Genomic DNA, 24,304 nt, shown 5'->3' on the forward strand with positions numbered 1-24,304 from the left:
CAAAGTTTTAACATGGTTTCCTTTGAGCCAACTAGACAAATCTTTGGGAAATTCCTTTTTTTAACTATGGAATAGCATATCTATCTATTTATGATGTGATCTATACAATCTTTTATCATGTACTGATTAATATAAAAAAATTATTTATTTATTCATACAAGATTAACCATTTTAAATTTTGACTTTTTTGTTTTAATCAGCAAATTCACATCAGAAATTTTTCTTCACATCTAAAATATTTTCAGAATGTTTTTACCAATATTTTTACGAAACAACATTTACAAAATTTGTTAATACAACTTGGTTTTTAAAGTTGTTTAAGAACATAGAAAAGCACAGATTTTACAATAGATGCTAAGATTTGTATTTTACATTTATTTTTGCTTACTTTATTTTTTATACAATATTTAAATGTTCATATACACAATATATGACAAGAGATAAATATTAAAAAACATAGACTTAAAAAAAAAATCATTGCTGACAAACATAACATTGCTCTTTAATATAGGATAATTAAAGAGCATGTGGGTGACAATTTTGTACATAGTAAATTTTTTTCTAATTTCTTTAATTTATTTAAACGTATATATATAGCCTGTGACATTCCTGAGGTAACGTGAGGATTCCAATGCACAGTCATACATCTAAATGGTTCAGCTGTTGAGCTGCTGCGGTGGAACAAACATACATACACCCTAAATACAATACTCTCTTTTTTGGGCAGTTGTGTAATTAAATATTAGCTATGGATATAATTTAATCAAAATATTGAAAGAAATTCTTTTAAAATACTTATTATATATAATCACATAACAAATATTACAGATGTAACATACATATTACATTTATGACATGGATATTATTGCTACTAAAGAAATTTACTCTTAACTGTTGCCCTTGTAAATTAGGTATTTTACATGCATCACAGTCACAACAAAGGATGGGAGTAGAGTAAATCAACAAATTAAAGAATCCTCTTTCTGTTCAGCATTCAATTTTAATTTCTGCATTTCCATCCTAGGAGTTGCTATCCTGTAGAAGCTGCAAACTCACTTATGTTGCTGGATGGTAGGTTTACCTTGTTGCTGGTAAACGAACAGCTACTGATGGAATGGATACCATCAAGTTAATACATGATTATTTTAAGAAGAAAGAGATTTTACATTTTTTTGTGAACAGCCAATTTTCTTTTACTGACATTCTTCTTTAATGTTTGACCACTGCTGTCTTTCATAAAATTTAATTTAGTTAGTTCTGGTGATATGAGTGCATTATTATCCTAAATTATAATGATATTAGCTTGGAGAACCTTCAATAAATTTTAATTTAAACATACTTTATTTCCAAACCAGGGTGGAAATCCTTCAGCCATTAAAACTGCATTTGGCTTATTATATAGGGTTGATGTTTCTTTGCAATGGATCACCTGTTTGGTAATGTCTACGATTTCTCTTTATTCTTTTTGACATCTTCAGCCAAATAAGAAAGTATAGATTATTTTTTTCTTTTAATTTTAACAGAATTTACTAGTCAGTGAGCTCTTATTAAAAATAATTTAATCGATATAAAACTGTTTTTTAATAGTTTTAATATATGTAAAGTCCAGTAAATCATGCAGATTTACTGGTATACTGTTTTCACAGAACTAACAAGAATAAAGAAATTAATAATATATAAACTTACATATCGGAATCAGCAATAACTGAAAGCATTAATATCCCAAAAATAGATCCAATTAAATTGAGACATGTTTCTTGACTACCATCTTTTGCAGATACATCAGCCATATTATTACGAATTGCCTGAAAATGTAGATATTTAATTAATTACTATAAAACAGAAATTCAAAAATTAAAACAATAATCTATATAAATAAAACTGTAAATGTTCATTTGTTCAAAATCTTATACCTACGAAAATTCTTCACCGATTGATTTGAAATTTTGACACAACATTGCATTCAAATACGTGCATGTTTTTATATACTTACTATATACCTAAGGTACTATATACCTAAGATGTCACACCTGTGACAGGTAAAAACATGCTTTTTTTTTAAAACAGTGTTATCTGTTGAATGTAAAAGCAACAAACGCTATACTAAGTATTTTATGATTCCATTTCAATGTTTCTGATGTGTGTCTGCTATAGACTAAAAAACTACAGGGTCGATTTATGTGGGGGGAAAAATTAGAAAAGGGAAAAATTGAGAAACGTAAAAGGGAAGAAGGGGAAAATGGAAAAAGGAAATGGAATGGGGAAATGATAAAAAAGAAAGAAAATGGGGAAAAGGGAAGATGAAGGAGGAAAAGGGAAACAGAAATGGGGAATGAAAGGGGTTGGAAATATGGGGAAACTGGGGAATGGAAAGGGAAAACATTATTCTCTTCCAATGGGGAAGAGAATGTGGTAAAAATGAAAATGGGAAAAGGAAATTGGGAAAAGGAAATTGGGAAAAGGAAAAAGGGTTAAAGGGAAAAGGGGAAAGATTAAATTTTGTGAAGTTCCATAATGTTCATTTTTTTAAATGTTTCAAACATTCAATTATGTTCATTTAAACTATAAATATACTCAAATCTAGCAATAGCAAAGCATTTCTAGGTCTGCTAGTCTTTTTTTATAAAAATGGAACATATTTTAATCCAGTATATATCATTAATCTAAAACATTGAAGATTTGCAATATTTATTTTTTTTACATTTTAGATTTGGTACAAAATTCTACTGAAAATTAATATACATTTCCTCTAACGAGATTTTAAAATATTCATGATAGAGGCAAAAATTGTAACTTATGTTCAAATAGCTACATTGAGTTGATAAACTGAATTGGCTCTATGTTATTACAAAGAATTAAAACAGCAGTAAGAAATAAAATCAATTCACAAAGAATAATGGTATAACTATTATTACCTCAGAAATAACAAGCTTCCTATCATGAGTGTAATAGGGATACTGATGAGCGATTGCCTTTATTATTATAAATCAATATTCTACCTACAAAAATGTCAAGAAATTCAAATCTACAGATAACATTCTTTCAGGTGAAGTTGCACATTATCCCTTATCTGTTGGATAATAAGAATTGCTCAAAGGGATCCATCATAAAAAAGTTCCTGAAAAATATTTCAGTTTTAATTCATTTAATTCTTCTTCTCTGAAATTTTTTGCTAAATACAACACCAAATGAATTAATCACACACAAAATACCCGTTTTCACGAGAGGGAGAACAATGGAGCTCTTTGGAAACAGAGTCCCATTCTTATTTCAGTTCCCCATAAAAGTTGTTTAAAAATAAATCTCCTATAATTCTTATACTTTGAAATTTTTTTGTTAAAATGTACCCTTAGAAAATTACATAAAATGCAGCAGATTTTATGAACCATTAATTTTTTTGGTAAAATGTCATTTAGCAAAAAAATGGCAGTTCTTGGTAAAAGCTAAGTGGATAATTTCAGAAAAAATTAAGATCATTAAGTTTTATTAAATCAATTAAGCCATTTATTCATAATTCTGGCCAAAGTTAGATACAACAGACTTAATCATCCAACCTAAATGGGATCATGAGGATCTCATATGATCAATTATGTTAGATAATAAAGAAATAATAACAGATGATTTTAATCATGTAAATTAGTTATATAGGATTTCACAATTTTTAATTTAAGAATTCACATAAACTTCATGAAAAAATGGAAAATTTACATGATTAAGAAGAAACATTATACATTTGAAAAACATTTTTTTAAATGGATATAATTATATGAATTGATATTAATATAGTGTAAATTAAACAACTGTAGCCAATGTTCATAAAATTTTTATCCATGAAATTTGCTTTTCTGATTTATTTAGCCTTTTCTTGTAATGTTATACCAACATAAGGAAAATAACATCCTATACTACAATAAGCCAATGTTATCTTAAGAATTATACTGAATAATTATGTTTTTATTTCATTCTTTTAATTATTTATGAGAGATATATTTATGAAGTAAAATTAGTTACTAGTTATAAGAAAATCTATAATACACATATTAATAATTTTTACATCTTATGAGTCTACAAAGACATAAAAAATAAAATTAAAATTAACATCAGTAAACCCTCAATAATTTACAAGGTTTTATTCAAATCAATGTACTATTCAAGATATATGAGAACATACATATTTCAAATACTTATTAACATATGAATCATCAGAGTCAAACAGTCATTAAAACTTATGATTATTAAACCTTCAGTTATTTGTAAAGTGTTTTATTCAAAGGTTTTTTTTTTTAATCTAAGGACAAATACATAAACAGATATCTGATTGGACTGAAACTATTTTTTTCAAAGTCAATTAAAATTTAAGTAACATATGATAATTACAGAGAAATATGGAAGGGTATACATAAATAAATTCTATTCTCTGTTAATTACACTATTCATAAATCTTTCATTACTACAGGTGCATAAGCAAATATATACAGCAAAACGTTTCATGAAATTTACTACATATATATATATATTACACAATAAAAAACAAAAAAGATGTAAAAAAATTAAAAATATTACAAATAATATTGCACACAATTGTTAACAGATTGACAAATACACATAATAATTTATTAAGACATTAACAGATTTGGTGATTATAAAGTTTATCTTAAAAGAAAATAAATACTACAAAGATTTATTTTACTACACATATTGAAAAGCAATATTATTTTAATTTTTAAAAATTAAATTTATTGTTAAAAATTTTTGTTTTGTTCATATTTATGAATGTGCTCTTTGTTAAAAAGAATAATCACTAATTCTTAAAAAAAATAACAATATCTTTCTCTACTAAAACAAATAATAGAAATGTTTTCATGTATCTCAACACAATAATTAGGCTTCTTACGAGAAAATGCCTTAAGATGATTCTGTTGCCATTTTTAATAAATTACCAAACTATTTAAAAATCTTCCTATCAATTTACTTACAATAAAATTATAAGATTTTCTTTTATTAATAATATTACTTCATCAATAAGTTTTTAAATAATACTAACTAAAAAAAAAAATCTTGGACTTCCTGCAACCCATTCAACGTGTACATAAATATGTGCTTAAATTATGTACATAATAATATGTGCTTACAAAGACGTTGTCTTTGTAATTGTAAATTATTTTGTAGTTATTTTTTATATTTAATTTCTTCATTACCCTTAACACTATTTGATGTGTTTATATTTTAATACTTAATATGGAGTTTAATTCCATCTATTTTTTATAATTGTTTATTTTATATGTTCTGCTTTGATCAAGATATTAGTTTCCATTGATCCATCTAGGCAATCCTGTGGCAGCTCCTTTTTTATTCATGGAGTAATAGCAAGTCTACCCATTCTGTGAATATAATTAGTTTTATTTATTATTTGTAATTTGCTGAATGTTATTTTATTTTCATTTTTCTTTATATTTTATACAAAATTGAAGCAAACCTCATTATTTCTATTTTTGTCTATTTACTACTTACTAAAAACCAAACCTGTTGGTGGAACACATTGTGATTATTTATACATACATAAAGCTAATAAATACTACTAATTAATAATAAATAAAATTTAGTTCTTTACCTTAAAAAAAACCTACTGTTTTTTTATAAGTTTTACTTTTATGATGTTTAAACATTTAACTTATTTTTAATGACTCATTTTATATGAGAATTTCAAAACTAAATTTTTAACATATTTTGTTGAAAAATTTTAATATTTATAATTTATAAAAACATTTTATATATTACTTTTTAGTGTAGTTTTAGAATACATAATAAAGAAATTAACTGCATCTGTAATACATCTAAGGGCATGCGAATACACATGCTGGTATACCACTGGCTGCAGAGAACTAGCCATCATTAAATGGCTAGTTCACTGCCCAATGATTAAATTTTTTTCCAATGTTTCAGAAATTAATTTACAGAATTTACTTTTTTATAGCATGTTCTGTTTGCTATATAATTTCATGCAGTTTTTTCCTTCTATTAATTTCAATTGTAATATTAAAGTATAAAAAAAAAGTCTATTATATTTTATATTATTCTGAAATTAATTAAAATCTAATGTAGTTCATTTTTTTTTAGCTAATAAAATAGGGAGGCCCACTTGTCTGCATTATTGTGTTATTATTGATAATCATTTTGATTTCTAAACTTAATGTACATTTTCATTATATTTAGATATTTGGCAAGACATTTTTGCTGGAATCATGACTGCTGTAATGGCTAGATCTACCTAAACTTTTGAAAGATTTGTTATACGATTCATTATAGCATTTTGTATATCAATGTCAATGCTTCTATAAGTGTAATGTTTCTGCCTCTTTTATCCTTTAGTGACAAACCAGTACTCTTTACAGCTTTTTGTATGTTTTCTAATTTCCTCTTAGGAATTCAAAAAATTGATAAACAAATTCTATAACAAAACGGACTTCAACAAAATGGAAGTTACACGGCCTTCATTTTTTCATACAACTTTTACTCTGTACAAGAAAGTAACATTTTTATACTTAAATTTTCAGAAAAATGAGATCTCTGAACTGAAATACTAGTTAAATATGAATTCTGCTGATCATTAGACATCATGGTATTAAAACTTTATGTTCATCTGAATTAATGTTCTCAAAACATCTAAGACGCTTACAGATGCAGTTTCCCCTGCTTTCATAAGAATGTAGCCTTGCTTTCTTACATCTGAACTCCTACCTGCTATGGTTCTTTTCTTATTTGTCTTTTTCTCAAAATAAAAAAACAATACTACTTTTTACTGCCAGAATCAGAATCATCAATAAACATATATACAATAACTTAAATAAAATACACAAGCACTAAATTACAAAAAAATAAGCACTAACACATGATACTTAGAAGTAAAGGAAGCTCACAACATATCAAAGAATAAAAACAGACTGAAGTGCAAGAGCTTAATGCATGGATATTACCAGTTTATTCCAATGATTCATGGACATTCCTTGAGGTCAATTCATTTGAAATGTCCCAAAAAAACATAAGCTGGTTGCTAGACCAATTAAAAAAAAATTGAAATTTACCCACCTGTTTCCTACATGTCTCAGGACTATAAAACTATTTTTTCTTTAATTTTTAATTTAAGCAGTTTACCTATGGCAGGCATTTTTTTTATGGTGTGCACACCTATTTTTGTGACTGTAAGGGTTTGGAAAAAATCATAACTAAAAAAATATTGTTCCTGGAAGGATGAAACAAAAAGCAATTTATTTATATTTTCTCAATGTAAAAGACTGGTCTCAAGGTAAAAGAAAGTAGTTTATTTAACTATCTCTCTTTTTTTTCTATGAGAAAATGACCAATAAAGTTAAACATGAAAAACAGTGAAATTTCACTTTTGATAATTTTTTCAAGAGGCAGAGATGGCATACACAGCTTGAATTATTTTTTTTATATGTAGGTATATGAAGAACAATTGCTAACATGTACAGGAATCAAACAGCAACAGTAACAATTGAAGAACATAAGAAAGAAGCCGTAATAAGAACGGGAGTCCGACAAGGATGTTCCCTATCTCCGTTACTTTTTAATCTTTACATGGAACTAGCAGTTAATGATGTTAAAGAACAATTTAGATTCGGAGTAACAGTACAAGGTGAAAAGATAAAGATGCTACGATTTGCTGATGATATAGTAATTCTAGCCGAGAGTAAAAAGGATTTAGAAGAAACAATGAACGGCATAGATGAAGTCCTACGCAAGAACTATCGCATGAAAATAAACAAGAACAAAACAAAAGTAATGAAATGTAGTAGAAATAACAAAGATGGACCACTGAATGTGAAAATAGGAGAAGAAAAGATTATGGAGGTAGAAGAATTTTGTTATTTGGGAAGTAGAATTACTAAAGATGGACAAAGCAGGAGCGATATAAAATGCCGAATAGCACAAGTTAAACAAGCCTTCAGTAAGAAATATAATTTGTTTACATCAAAAATTAATTTAAATGTCAGGAAAATATTTTTGAAAGTGTATGTTTTTGGAGTGTCGCTTTATATGGAAGTGAAACTTGGACAATCGGAGTATCTGAGAAGAAAAGATTAGAAGCTTTTGAAATTTGGTGCTATAGGAGAATGTTAAAAATCAGATGGGTGGATAAAGTGACAAATGAAGAGGTATTGCGGCAAATAGATGAAGAAAGAAGCATTTGGAAAAATATAGTTAAAAGTAGAGACAGACGTATAGGCCACATACTAAGGCATCCTGGAATAGTCGCTTTAATATTGGAAGGACAGGTAGAAGGGAAAAATTGTGTAGGCAGGCCACGTTTGGAATATGTAAAACAAATTGTTAGGGATGTAGGATGTAGAGGGTATACTGAAATGAAACGACTAGCACTAGATAGGGAATCTTGGAGAGCTGCATCAAACCAGTCAAATGACTGAAGACAAAAAAAACAAAAGTAGGTATATGATAGTAGTTTTACCATAAATAATATTAATGGTGATATACTTACCCCTAAATTTTTAAAAACTAATTTTTTTTTTAAATTACATTTTGGCTTCAAATAACTTAGATGGGGCTGGTGATAGAAATCTTAAATTTACACAACTTACAGTGTTTTTGTAGATGTTTATGACAAACAAAAAAGTTTCTTGTATGTTATACTAATAAAAAAGTTATAACCTCTCAAAAATCATGAAAAACCTGTTAAAAGTGATAACACTTTACATTTTTTATATTTTGTTCCTACGTTGATGAAGTGAATGTTTTCAATATTTAAATTTTTTTTTTTTTTTTAAATTATTAATGATAAGTCGTAATTTAATGATAACTTAACCAGTAACCTAATACACAATTTTGATTCAAAAATTCTTGTAAAACTTACCCAAACTGAGATTTCAATGAGTAGCCTACATCTTTTTTCAAGAATTCATTTTTATTTTTATACTGGTTTATTTTTGTAAACACTATTGAAGAAAAAATAAATTGTAATTATTCTTCAACGAAATAGCCTGTTTTTGTAACAATGAAAGTTTATTATTTAGCGTGGTTAACCAACAGTTGTGATATCTCTTCTGATAATTCTCTTGAAATTGTGTGAGAGCAACCCGTACTGTAGTTAGTTTGAGTGGTGTCAACTATCTCAGGACTTTGCAGATCAGTACCCTCACTTTGTCTTGTTGAGACTTTTGAAATGATATATGTGGTCCAGCTGGGTGGAAAAAATGAACCTGCACATCGTCATTTTTGAGTCTACTATCTACCACTATTGAAAATTTTTACATTCTTGAAAAATACTTTTGAAGCAGTTAACACAAAGAGACTTTCCAGGAACTAAATTTAAATTTGGAAAATGTGTTAACAGCTTGCTCTAATGTTTATTTGTCTAAGTTTTTGTTAACTGTTTTTTTATGAGTTTTCAAAGGGTCACAACAGAACTGCCCATACAGGTGACTGAATTTTAACAAAAACATTTTTTCATATTTACAAACACTAGTGACATCTGAATTAACACGTAAAAAAAAAAAGTTGTTGGTCTTCATCACTAAATTTACAAATTTTAATGGTTTTTTTTTTTTTAGCACTGTACCAATACTTTTGTTTTATGACACTCTTCATTTACATAAATTGCTATGGAACATTGTTCTTCCATTCTTTTATGTGAAATTACTTGAAAATAATGTACAAATTTAACTGATTTTAAAATTTTCAAATATAATATTATTAAGTAAAACTTATTTATTTAGTAAACACTTCCAAACACAGGATGAAATTTGAGACACTGTGTAAATATGTGAACAAGTCACTGAAAAATGTCAGGCTGACCAGTCTGCAACTACAAAGCTAAATGATGTAATCAGCATAAATGAGCATGTTACAACATGAATTTTCCTGACAACTGGAAAGGCCTGTTATAACATGAACAATGTTGAATGTTGAATGGTTCAAACAAGTCTATTTCAACTATAGTAATAAGTATAAAAATATTAATATGAACCTCCTTGGAGCACTTATTTAGGTTTTTCATGATTTTTGAGAAGTTATAATTCTTTTATTAGCACAACACACAAGAAACCTTTTTATTTCCCATAAACATCTACAAAAACAGTTAAGTTGTGAAAATTTGAGATTTTTATCACCAATCAGAGTTATTTGAAGCCAAATTTGAATTTAAAACAAAAATTAGTTTTAAAAAATTCATGAAAATTTCGGGGTAAGTATATCACCATTAATATTATTTGTGGTAAAACTACTAAACACATATAAAAAATAATTCAAACTGTGTATGTCATCCCTGCTTCTTGAAAAAAATTGTCAAAAGTGAAATTTCACTGTTTTTCATGTTTAACTTTATTGGTAATTTTCTCATAGAGAGAAGAGAGATAGGTAAATGAACTACTAGACCAGTCTTTTACCTTGAGAAAATATGAATAAATTGCTTTTTGTTTCATCCTTCCAGGACCAATATTTTTTTATGATTTTTTTTTCCGTAAACCCTTACAATCATGAAAATGACCACCACAGGTAAACGGCTTAAATAAAAAATTTTTAAAATAACTTTAAGGTCCTGAGACATGTAGGAAACAAGTGAGTAAGTTTCAATTTTTTTTTTACATTAACACTGCAGATCTCCATATAACTTAAATATTGTATCACAATTACATACTCTTTAAAAACTTGTTCCATGTAAAGAAAAATATACATACTTAGCAATTAAGGCTAGATGTACATTTACAAAATAAATGTAATAAAAGTTTATACTCCTATATGTTATTTGAACAAATGTCCAACACTCACATGTCACTGGGAATGTGAATTGAACGTTTTTATAGGTTTAGTGTCTTTACTAATTTAAGATAAGGTTTTTTATAAATGGATAATAAATAAATTGTTGTTTTAATCTAAAAGTAAGTTTTTTTTCAACAATTATGATACTGGTCAGTAGCTTTTAACATTCTGATGAATCAACTGAATACCTATGACCAAAATGGCTGTAACCAGCTAAAAAACAAATTTCAGAAATTGGAAAAATTTCTAGTAGTCATATCTGCATAAAGTATAATTCATTTTGTTATGAGTAGTTTGAAAGTTACTACAGAAACCAGTTTTAAAGTCTATATTCTTCTGAAAAAATTATTTTTTTTTAGAACAGTAGTGCTTTTCTCCACACAAAAAGGTTGTAATAAACAAAATATTGTGGATTACAACCTTCTGATGACAGTAAATACTCTTAAAAAATTTAAATAAGTATTTACATTTTTTCTAGAAGAATGGTAAATTTAATGTTTATCAAAATAATGCTTACTTTTATCACATTCTTTTTCGTTAATTAATATTTAACATTACCTATGACATGAAAAGTGAGTTACAAAAAATAAACACAGACAAAATCTGCAACGTCAACATTAACATCTTTATCTTGAGTATCAAAAAGAATAACAAAATGAAAATAAATTACTAACTAAAAATGAAAAATTAATAAATTATTAAATTCATAAGAAATAAAAATAATATATTAGAAAATACAAGATTATACACCTATAAAAAGAGTGCAAAATGTTCAATACAAGCAACACAAAAAAAAGTTATTAAAAATAAAAAATAAATTACTGTATATTCATAAGAAATTAAAGCTAAATTTCTACTTTTACTAAATTTTACTTTTTAAATTTTCATAAAATTGGCTATGTTATGAGGAATATATTGAACGATGTCAAGATCTTTTTTCCCTGAAACAGAATAATTTCTTTTGTATATAAAGGAGATAGATTACTTAAATTTATTACAAGGCTGGCAGAAGAGGTATTCAATTTTGACTTATTGAATAATTTGGGTATATTGCACAAATTTGTTTTGAAGTCCTAGATGTACATTATTATCCTAGAAGTACATTATGAGATCTGTAAGACTATAACACTGTAGAACTAGCACATGAAATCTTCATCCATGCAAAATTAGTAATCCTTAAATCAGATTCTTTACAAATTCTGCTTTCAATAATAGTCAGGTCAATCAAATCTTATTTATTTTTTTATTTATTCTATAGTGCACAACAAACCCACTTACAGTGCACCTACAAATATACATATACAATAATAATAATGTAATCCTACATCTAATTTATAACAAACGTACTAGAATTACTGTCTTGTACAAGTCAGTAAACAGAGAGGTTTTTCTTCAAACAGCATTACAAGATAAGAATTAAAAGTACAGAATAAAAAAAAAATTGTATACATAAAACATTAGGCACACTAATACACTGGAATTCAGCATAGTAAAGCATGTTAATTTAACTTTTGATAATATACAGGGATTGTGTTTAAAAATTCCTTGATGTTAGAGCCAAAAATGTTTATTTCTTTACAGTTTTTATTTGTTTTTCATCATAAATAATAATGGTAAATTCATGTATTGTAAGATATGAGCTCTAAGTATATTGAATATTTGCCTAGAATGCATTTTAATAGCAGGGAATATAAGTTTAAATCTATTTTACTTAACAGTTGAGAGTTATCCGCAAATCCATTAATGATTCTACGTAAATGCATTAAACCTGTGAGATTTCTGCTATACTGTAAAGAAGACAATTGAAATTCCTCCACTAGATTCACTCGATGAATCATGAAAGGATTGACTCTATATGTTTGCTAAAATGCAAATATTTCAACATTTTTATCTATATACCTTCAATTAGACTACTATTTTTTTTTTTTTTTTTGCGAAATGACAGAACTGCCTTAAAATCTTCTTGACATATAAAATAAATCTGAAGCAGATTTTAATTCATTTAATACAAATCACTTCTACCAGTTGAAAGTGGTGATAAATATATTCTTATTCACACAAATAAGATTAAACTAAAATATGTAAAAACCTTTTTTGCACTCACCTCAGTTGTTTGTATTTTTCCAGGGTTAGGTCTGTTTTTCTATACCAAAAATGTTATCTTGTACTTCTTTCAGTCAAGAACTTTAATTTTACTTCTTCCTATATTCATAAATCTAATTGCAGAAGGCAAAGTAATGGAAAGGACATCAAGTCATGATAAACCTTTCTGTACCTAGTGAATTGGAGGGGAATAAAATAACAGCTGATATATGCACAGTATGACCAATATAATAATGCAATAACACAGTGGACTACTTTTACAACCTTCTTCCCAGGAAAAATCACTTACCAAAAATTGTTTTACAACATTTTTTGAGGGTGGTATTTAATTACTGTTATATCAATAGGTAAAGTTCCTTCACTTTAACTCATCAACCACCCATCATCCTTCCCTAATTTTTACAATTATGTCACAATCAGCACATGTGACTTCCTCTGGAAAGGGGAGCACATTGCATCCTCCAAACATTAGGCCCCAAAAAGGTGCATTCCTGCTAGCCTGGAAGGCTATATCACCAAAAGGACTTCAGGGGTGGAATCACGCTGGGAGAATGAAGCTTATACATGGTTAGTCTCCCAAAGGCCAGCCACAGTCAAACAATTTCTCCTCAGTCTAAAGGATTGGAATGCAGCAAATAGTTCTGTCCATAAATAATACAAAATAATTATAACCACCACTAAATAAATAATTACCCAGCCGATAAAAGAAAGACACATCAGCAAGGGACTTTTGTCCAGGTTCTGCGATTAATAGGGAGATACAAATTCTCTCACTATCCTTGCATTCCGTTCTGTATTGAGATATTATTTTTTTTTAAATTCTTGTAATAAGATGTTACTTTCAATTTACAATGATCAATAACAAATAAGTATTATTATAATACAAATGACTTGACTAAAGGTTAATGCGTATATTATAACACATTAGATAACTAAAGAATAGTTGCAATATGAAGTACCTGATGCTGTGTGACAGCAGCTTTTGTAGCTCCACCTGCAACACCAACTATAGCTTTCATTGTAGTCGATAAACATAGTAACTGTGTTGAAAATATTGGTACAACTGGAAGTAAAAACATTTCAACACACATTGCTGAATCATTTAAGAAATCAGCAAAAAGTCGCCATTTTTTACAATCAGCATCAAGGCTTGATCTGCATTAAAAAAAAGTATGGTTACTAGCCACTTAATGAAAGATAGTATAAGTTGACATACATATATATTATGAAAGATTAAGTAGTTTGCTTTTACTCATTTAGCACCTCTAGTCCAAGCTCTGACATACAGTTACTGAATGGAAGAGAGAACTCTCACACATGTCCATAAGCACAATTGTCTCCAAAAAATAATAGTATCTTCCTAACCAGCACTGAAGAAATATCATAACCAGAAACACATGAACAATATTGATGTAATGTAGAGAAAACCATTTTGTTTAAATATGATATACCTGTTGGCAATTTTAACATATTTATGAGTACATTAGCTAATGTGACAATAGAGCAGGTGATGTAGCAGTAGCAGTGCTACACTAGGAAGGAATAAAGTTCCCGCTTTAAATAATTTAAAGAATTGTATCCTAGTAGCAGAATATATTAATTCATTAAAATTAATTGAACATTTATTATTTACTGATTTTTCTTTTCATTACAATTGAGTACATTTGCAGAGAAAGACCTCTGTTTCTCAAGAACATTATTATTACTTTCTTTTATATGATAAATTAATATTAAAGTCATAATTTAAAACTAGATACGACTATTTATTATCTTGAAATAAAATGAATTATTCTGCTCTACTGTTAAAATATATTGGTAGAGAATAAAATTATTATTCTTGTACTATATATATATATATATATATATATATATTTGGTAATGTGTATTATAAAAATATATTTTTAAATGTAAATTATGAATTTTGAATTAAAATAAAACTTATTAATCCTGTACACCAGTAATTATATTCAAATTATTTTACTCAATCATCACATTTTTCATTGTTGTTTTTTATTACATGTATTTTTCAAGTATACAGGATTTAAATTTATTATTATTGAATTCTAAAATTATCATGTTTAGTAAACTAGAAAACAGATGTTTATTGTCCCTGATACTATCAGCATAATTAAGTTTATTTTTTTAATATTATAATTTAAAGGAAAATAATTATACTTTGTTTTAATGTTGTGTATTTATTCATTTTATTTTTGCTTAAATTGACATTTATTAATTTATTTATATCTATAATCATCTTTACACAAGCATACACTATTTCATGCAAATGTATGTGTGTGTGTGTATGTGTGTGCGTGTGTGTGTGTGTGTGTGTGTAGATTGCCCCATCCAGTCTGGAGATATCAGGGGTCCGATACTACCAGGTGTCAAATGGGCAGAGTCCCATCTGTCAAGCTAATTTGCATTCATATAAAACACCAGTAAAAGAGTCTGGAGATATCAAGCAAAAACCTAGCCAAGTAAAAAATATACTACACAAATTCTAATTTGTGAGCCTTTTGTTAACAGTAGTTTATTTTTAACTTTTCACTCATTTAAAAATTTTATTTTATAAAGAAAGTTCCTCTAGTGGTCCTGTAGTAAATTTCTTCCATATAATATCAAATATTTTTCAAACAAAATATTATATGGTAACAAGATGATTTAAAGATATTTTGTATTTACTTGTCACAGTCACCAATTAGAATTAGTTTGTTGTAGTCTTTAGTAGTCCAATCAGAATATTTTCTGGTGAAGACTAACTAAAAAATTGAAGTCAAAAAAGAATAATATATATTCTCAGTCCAGGTAGCCTTGGAAGTAATTACTTAAAATATTATATCAGCATTCATTCCTTTTCTTATTTTTTTCAAAGATTTTCACCATTCTCATTTCTTGTAAATGGCTTCTTTTCATACTATTAATTTTTTTTTTTTTAAGTAGGCTTCCTCATATTGTTGAATATAAGAAAATATTTTATATATACAAAAAAATACAATTAAATTTTTGCTATGTTATAATTTTCTTTAAGTCAGTCTCTAGCAGTTAGTTATTTGTTCTTAATTTTGAACTTATTCAAAACGTTTAAATTTAAAAAAGAATTGAATATAAATATTTTTTTAAAAATGTTCTAATCTTTTGAAATACAATAAATAAAGCATGCAATACATCTCTTTATCATTTCTATTTATTCTTTACTTTTATATCTAACTAACTACATAAGAGAAACTAGGTAGACATAATTTTTAGGAATAACAAAATAAGCCCGTTATAACTGTAACCTATCTGGAAAAACTGTCACTAAGAAATTATTTCTTAAAAGGACCTTACATGAGTCCAAATTTATAAAAAAAAGCGCAAGAAAATAAAACAGATTATAATTTCATAATAAAACTTTACAAAAAACAAATTAAACATAAAATGAAGAAATAAATAAGACTAAATAAAATTAAAAAATATTTATTAAAACATTTTTATCTACTTTTTGTTAATTTAATATAAATTGAAAACAATTGATTAGGAAATACATGATACAAAGATTAAATATTTCACAAAGATAATGTTGCTGACAATAATAAATATAAGCAAATATGAATGTAAATCTGTTTTATTAATGATAAAGTAGTACCACTCTAAGTATTCCTTACTGGAAATAACTAAACATGTAATTTCTAATGATGACTGTTCAACCACAGAACATTTGATATTTGCAAGTATAGAAATTTAAAAACTAAGGTAATGGAAAAAAACTGCTACAAATAACAGATTTTACCAATGAATTCACAATCAGAATTTTTTTTAAAGTTATTTTAAATAAACATTTTAATAAAATTTAACTCCCTAAAACAATCTCACGGCTGCCAGTCTATTATTTGGTTTCTATTTAAGACCAAATTTTGGCTTAGTGATCTAGGAATGTAGCAAGCAACAGGTACATTCATTCCATGAACAAGTAATACAGCTACCTGTGGATATTAATTCAACAAAGCTACCAAAGATATTTAGGAACTTCTAAAATGTGGTACAAATCAACCTGTACAGTAACGCTTGTTTAACTCACAATGATTTTTAACTAATACAGTTTATGAATTCCATATATTCCATAAAACATTAATCATTAATGTATCCATATGAAAATACTTTGCTGTGATCTTTTTGTTCACATCCGTCTCTTAAAAAAACTATATAAGATTTATCTTATAAATAGAAAAATAATCTCAAAGAAAGAAAGAAAGATTAAACTCAATGTTGTATAGAGAGGTTATTATAATATTTAGGGGAAATAATGTGTCAAGTTAAAAAGTAGTCAATCAACAGACTTTTTTTATTAAAATTCTGAAAAATATGTCATTCAGGAGGAATGTCACTGAAAAGGAGTTTTATTGTGTAGAAGTAAGAAATGATAAATAAAAAATGAAACATTTATATATTTTAATTACTTTAATAATGATGAGTGATCCAATTAATAATAAAATAATTACGTGAAAAATGTTTACCCTTTTTTCCAAGCAAAAAGTATACGACCGATCATTCCAGTTCCATCTTTTAATATCCATGTAATCGCAGCACTGAGAGGAGTTGTATTTGTATCTCCAACACCGACACCTTTCATTATAGCCTGAGTCGTTAATGTACCTGACAGGGTACTGCAGAATGCCTAACATAATAGTATTAATAACAATTAGCCAATATGGCAAACAACAGCTTAAAACATTGGACAATATAATTTAATAAATTCTTTTAGCTAAACTGTTGTGTTATTGTTTTTTAGCTATACTGTTTTTAAAAATGAGATTGATGCAGTTAACAATTAAATTATATACAAATAATCTCTACACATATTATTAAGAACTGTGGTATACTGTTCTGACCTAAGGACTTAGTTAGATTTAAAGCTTTCATTAATTTTTAAATGTTAGCTTCAGTGACAAGTTATAAGCAAAATAAAAGACAGTAATTTATTAAACATTTTTTAATTAGATTTATATCAGATTGAAAGTCTAGTTCCTAGAGATTCAATAAAATTATTAAAAGTTGATATTTTTTATAGGTATACTGGAATTGTTCAGAAAGTTATAATGAAAGTTCTCGGCCTGACACAGAATGGAACAAATATGATCAAATGATTGTGATATTTGCCAGTATCATCCTTTAAACGGTGAGCTGTGAGGTTTCAGATGAATTTATTAAGTTGCTTGTTTGTGGTGATTGGGTAAAGCAAACAAATTTTGACATTTTTTAAAATAATGAATAAAATTAAAGTTTGAGTTGTTACACAGTACTTTATTTTAAAAAGTTTAACCCCAACGAACATACAAAAAAAAGTTAGATCCAGTTTAGAGGATTCTTCCCCTTTGTTTTCAATGGTAAAAAGTGGACTGTTGAATTTAAATGTGGTCTATATCAATTCAAGATGATGAACACTCAGGATGCTCAAAAATCTGCTACGACTGATGAAATTGTCACAAAAATTCGCAATACTGAATTAAACAATTGCAAATTGAAAGTATCCAAGCTTGCTGCTACTGAAAACAACTGGAGAGGCTGCATCCACTATATTTTACATGATGTTCCGGGTATGATAAAGTCTTGAGGGTGTTTAAACTTATTTAAATGTAATTCTGCAGAGTTTCTTCTAAGTTTTATGATAGTAAACTGAACATGGATTTATCATTATATACCAAAGACCAAACAGAAGTTCAAACAGTGGGTGGATGTGGGAGAATTGCGCCAAAGGAAGCAAAAATGGTTCCATCTGCAGGAAAAGTAATGGGTATGGTTTTTGGGATTCTCATAGTGTGGTTCTCACACACTATCTGTAAGAAGGTATAACCATTACCAGGAAGTACACTTTGCTAGACTTACACTTCACTACTGAACTGATTGAAGGGTATTATCCAAACTAAACATCGACATCTTGCTAAATAAAGAAGTGTTCTTTCACCATGATAATGCGCCTGCACACACCTCTCAAGTTGCTGCAAAACTCCATGACCAATACCTTAAAGTGCATCCACATGTGCTGTATTTGCCGGATTTGGCTTCCAGTGATTATTTCCTCTGTCCAAACAAACATAAAGAAATTGCTCATTGGACAAATATTCACTTCAAATGATGAGATCAAAGCTGAGACAAACACATCTGGAAAAATTACATTTATGCACAGCTGGGAAAATCATATTATACTGAAGGTATAAAAAAATAGAAAAATTGTTTGGTCTAAATGTACTGAATTGCTAGTTAACTACAATGGAAATTGAAATCTGAAAAAGCTTGTGTTTTTTCAACACACTTAAAAAATTCTACATGCCATTTTTGTTTTTATGCTTAAATATAAGGTGTCATAATCATAAAGATTGTATGGATGTAATGTGAACCAAATTTTAATGTCTGTGTTGCTTACATGCTCCATGGTAAACTCAGCAACTGGTATATTGCAGAACCTCCTATTACTGCAATTAAAAGAAGATTACTATAAATACTTTCTAATAAAATGGCACCTCATTGAGATATGGAAGTTTGCCAACATCTCAATGAAATACTCTCTTATCACTACACTGGTTACAGCACACATCACATGACTTTGTCGACTACAGTCAGCCTCCTAGGTTACTATGTCTTGCACTAGCTGATTTCTTCAACATGAATGTTAAGGACGTACATTGTGCACTCTCTCTCAATACTCACAACTCTGGATAAGATTAAAAGATTACATCAGTACAACTAAGGAGTTAATTAAAATTTTATAAAGGAGGAATTTAACTATCATTTTAAAGTTGTTCATATAATAAAAGAATGTACTTTCAAGTGAGAATAAAAATTTCAATACATCATAATTCACTAATCACTTTTTATTTGTAAACTTCAAATACATAGTACCTGAAATCTGACAGTCATTTCAAATTATCCCGTAATTATAGGTACAACATAGTACTAATAAAAAATTTTAAAAAATGTTTGAACTTATAAAAGTGTAGTAGTATTATTTCATACACATTAACTTATTATCTACAACTGTTATCTAATGCCAACAATTACATCTTAAATAAACAACATTAAAATTAAAAACATTTATTTTATAAAACTATAATAAAAATTGGGCAATAATAATTGGAATTTAAACATAAGAGTTAGAAAAAAACAGAATAGATAAATTATATGTGCATGATGTGCACATGAATAAACGCATATTTCATTATTATTATTATTAATAATAATAATATAAATAAAAATGATCGATAAGAGGTTATTTGACAAAGTCTGCAGCTAATCAGTGCTTATAAAAGAGGTGGTAACTAACAATGCACTTTAATCTTAAAATATAGATGACAAGAATAAAATAATTTCAATCAAATGAAAAACAAATCTAAATATATTAGGCTACAAACCTGAATGCTATCCCACAACTGATAATCAAAGTAATCTTTACTAACACTTTCTGGATAACCTTGTGGAAGAAATACTTCCTGAAAAAATACTTTCATTCTATCAAGAAATGACTGATGCACAGATTCCTTATTGTTTTTAAATTGCACTAATGAATCAGAACCTGTAATGTATATCAAAAAGTCAAATTAAGACAGTAAATATATACCAATAATATTTAAATGTATCACAAAATTCTCCCAGGACTTTCATAACCTATTCTATTTTTGAAAATAATGGAAAAAATTCATATAAACAATTGTCCTAAAATGCTTTATTTGCAAGTTACAGCTAATGAAAGATTTACTACAATTTCAGCTACCCCGGTGAAATGAGATTGTACCGAAATTTCTAGGATATTAATTAAGGGGGCAGAATTAGAGATTCCTTATGGGTTTTGACCTAAAGAAGTGAATAAAATAGGTCCCAGAATTGTACCTGCAGTAGTTTTTGAGAAATCTGCAGTAAAAACCAATAAATTGGGGTAAAAACTCTGTTTTTTATGTTTGACGTATAATAACTTATATGTTGAAAAATATTGTATACAAAACAAAAATACATTCTACTAAGAAATTAGTTGTCCGCATTATGGATGCGACCGAGCAACTTATGTATAGTCCTGAAGAACTAAAACGAGCAACAAAAACAGTATAGAGAAGTGTGCCAAGAAATATGTTGAAAATGACAGGCTCATTTTTGAACATTTATTATAAAATGGTACTTATTATGCACTTTAATCTAGTGTAATGTTTCTGAATAAAATTTGAATCTTTTTTAACTTTTCTTTGTTTTATTCAACTTCTCTTACACCATTTTGTTTTATTTAAAAGTTATTTAAGTTTTTAAAAGTTTTATGTGTTCATTGCCCATTTAATGAATTTATTCTATGCCAAACATAAAAAAAGGGTTTTTACCCCAATTTATTGGTTTTTCACCACAGATTTCTCAAACTATACTTAAGATATAGTTCTGGGACCTATTTAAATTGATTTTAGGATCAACAAACATAGGAAATCATTAATTCTGTCCCTTAATTAGTGTCCTAAAAATTTCAGTATGACCTCATTTCACGATCGAAATCTTTCACTAGCCGTAACTCGCAAACAAAGCATTTTAGGACATATGTTTATATGAACTTTTTCCATTATTTTTTCTCAAGTAGAATAGGTTGTGAAAACTTTGTAATACACCAGTATATTCCACAATTTTAATTCCATTACAGGCATTATTTATTACCTGGAAGGAACCCTCATCAAAAAATCTGAAAAATATTTTTAAAAAAAACCCTTAAAAATTTATTTACTTTAAATATTTTTCTTGAAAACTTTCAGTAAAATGCAACCTCAGCAAGTAAATTAAAAAAAAAATGTTTCTATAAGGGGGCATGGAAGTTCCTTTTCAAAATTTCTCATAGTTTCCAAGTTAAAGTTGCTTAAAATTATATTTCTTTTATTTTTATCCATTGATGTTTTTTACCAAGATACATTTTTGCTAAGTAATAACAAAAATATTTACGTTGGCAAGTTCAAAACCTAAACATAAAACAAGTTTTTTTTAATTTGTAAAAATGTTTTTGTACTTAATAATTTTTTTATAAAGTAAAAAATAAATGGAAAAACTTATTTTCCAATGGGAAAGAAGCCTCTCATATGTATAGAATGTAATGTTAATAAATGGAATAACTTTGGGAATTTATTGGGGAATTAAAATTATGGAAATAGTTTTAATAATCATAATTTCTTTAAAGACACTTTATATTCCATCTGTTTGCCTTTTCATAATTTAAAAAAAAAAAAAATCACATAAAAAAATGGGGTTAAATATTTTACTAAAATTCTATATAGGTTGAACCATCATCTTTTATAAAATAAATAATTAATTCTTATATTATTATGTTTTCAAAAGAGTCGCCATTTCAATTTTTTTTAATCATATCTTGATAACTATTAATCCCGTCAAAATATTTTCTATTTGATAACACTTTGAACAAAAGTAAATCTCACTTTCTGTTCAAATATGATTAAACCCCCCTTTATGAATCATGAGACCTTGCCGTTGGTGAGGGGGCTCAGTGATACAGAGTAGCTGGACTGAAGGTGCAACCATATCGGAGAGGTATCTGTTGAGAGCATGTTAAGGAATGATTCCTGAAAGAGGGCAGCAGCTCTTTCAGTAGTTGTTAAGGGCGTGAGTCAGGACAACTTAAACGGCCATATCAACATCACTCAATCCTCTGAGTACTGTGCAGCTGAAAGCAATGGAAAACTACAGCTGCTTTTTTTCCAAGAAAATGTAGCTCTCTGCTTTTTCATATAGCAATGATGGAGGCGCCTTCCTTGGTAAAATATTCTGGAGGTAAACTAGTCTCCTGTTCGGATCTTCGGGTGGGGGACTACTAAGGAGGGGGTCACCAGAAAATTAAAAAATAGCATTCTACGAGTCAGAGCGTGGAATGTTAGAAGTTAAAAAAGGTTGGTAGGTTAGAAAATTTAAAAAGGAAAATGAATAGGATAAATGTAGATGTAGTAGGAATTAATGAGGTTCGGTGGGAAGAGGAAGGCGACTTTTGGTCAGCTGATTTTAGAATAATTAACTCAGCTTCAAATAATGGGCAGCCAGGAGTAGGTTTTGTAATAAACAAGAAGAAAGGGAAGAGAGTAGAGTATTTCAAAATGCATAGCGATAGAATCATTATAATAAGGATAAAATCAAAACCTAAACCGACAATGATCTCTTTTGACCTCTAATATTACTGATTATACTGAGAAATACTCATCGCTGTCTAAACTAATTCGTGTATTTACTTATTGTTTTAGATTCATTCAAAATATTAAGCATAAGTCTACTAACGATAGAAAATTTGATGCATTGTCTTCAAATGAATTAGAATTCACTCTTGAATTTTTCATTCATCAATCTTTTATAATAAAAATAGTACTTTACCCTTTCAGTTTTATTTAATACAGTCTCATCAATTGCAAGAGGATCTGTTGGAAAATTATTATAACCACCATCAAATGTACTGTTCTTCAGTTCTGTACAATTTCCTGAAACACAAAAAAAAAAGCTGGCCAAGTATTGCATGACTTCCTTAGACATGCTGACCAAATATAACTATTGTTTTCTCCACTGATAATACTGTACTATTAAATACACACCTATATCATTAAATAAAAATGAAAACATACGTTACTTTAGGTTTATTATGGAATAATTACTTAAATTAACTTATGAAGTCAATCAAAGGGAAGTTAAAATATTCAATAAAAGACATATTTTATCAATTGTTTCTGGTATCTATGATCCATTAGAATAAAGGGAACTGGTAGAAAACCTTGGGTTTCAGACGATATATTGCAGCTGATGGATGAATGTAGAAAATATAAGAATGCTAGTGATGAAGAAAGTAAAAGGAACTATCGGCAATTAAGAAATGCTATAAACAGCAAGTGCAAACTGGCGAAAGAAGAGTGGATTAAAGAAAAGTGTTCAGAAGTAGAAAGAGAAATGAACATTGGTAAAATAGACGGGGCATACAGGAAAGTTAAGGAAAATTTTGGGATACATAAATTAAAATCTAATAATGTGTTAAACAAAGATGGTATACCGATTTATAATACGAAAGGTAAAGTCGATAGGTGGGTGGAATATATTTAAGAGTTATACGGAGGAAATAAATTAGAAAATGGTGTTATAGAGGAAGATGAAGAGGATGAAATGGGAGAAACAATACTGAGATGTGAATTTAAGAGAGCATTAAAAGATTTGAATGTCAAAAAGGCTCCTGGAATAGACGGAATACCTGTAGAATTACTGCGCAGTGCAGGTGAGGAAGCGATTGATAGATTATACAAACTGGTGTGTAATATTTATGAAAAAGGGGAAGTTCCGTCAGACTTCAAAAAAAGTGTTATAGTTATGATACCAAAGAAAGCAGGGGCAGATAGATGTGAAGAATACAGAACAATAAGTGATAGTATGATTATAC

At 27.9% G+C, this 24,304-nt stretch overlaps 1 protein-coding gene across 5 annotated transcripts in view; it reads right to left on the reverse strand.

The window, feature by feature from the left end:
• The window catches only part of LOC142324066 (RUS family member 1), a 49,988-nt gene that overhangs the window by 13,465 nt on the left and 12,219 nt on the right, over positions 1-24,304 (reverse strand). For 3 of the 5 annotated variants that reach the window (XM_075364686.1, XM_075364685.1, XM_075364683.1), the window contains exons 2-5: positions 20,280-20,440; positions 17,388-17,548; positions 13,854-14,049; positions 1,687-1,805 (exon numbers count right to left, since the gene is read on the reverse strand). In XM_075364686.1, the coding sequence (XP_075220801.1) occupies positions 1,687-1,805; positions 13,854-14,049; positions 17,388-17,548; positions 20,280-20,375 (572 nt within the window). In that variant the 5' untranslated portion in view covers positions 20,376-20,440. Of the gene's footprint in view, positions 1-1,686; positions 1,806-13,853; positions 14,050-17,387; positions 17,549-18,756; positions 18,918-20,279; positions 20,441-23,259; positions 23,364-24,304 lie in introns of those variants that run through there. The other 2 variants (XM_075364684.1, XM_075364687.1) reach the window with 2 other exon arrangements.

This window comes from Lycorma delicatula, chromosome 4 (assembly GCF_047948215.1).
Source record: "Lycorma delicatula isolate Av1 chromosome 4, ASM4794821v1, whole genome shotgun sequence".
Taxonomy (NCBI): Eukaryota; Metazoa; Arthropoda; class Insecta; order Hemiptera; family Fulgoridae; genus Lycorma; species Lycorma delicatula.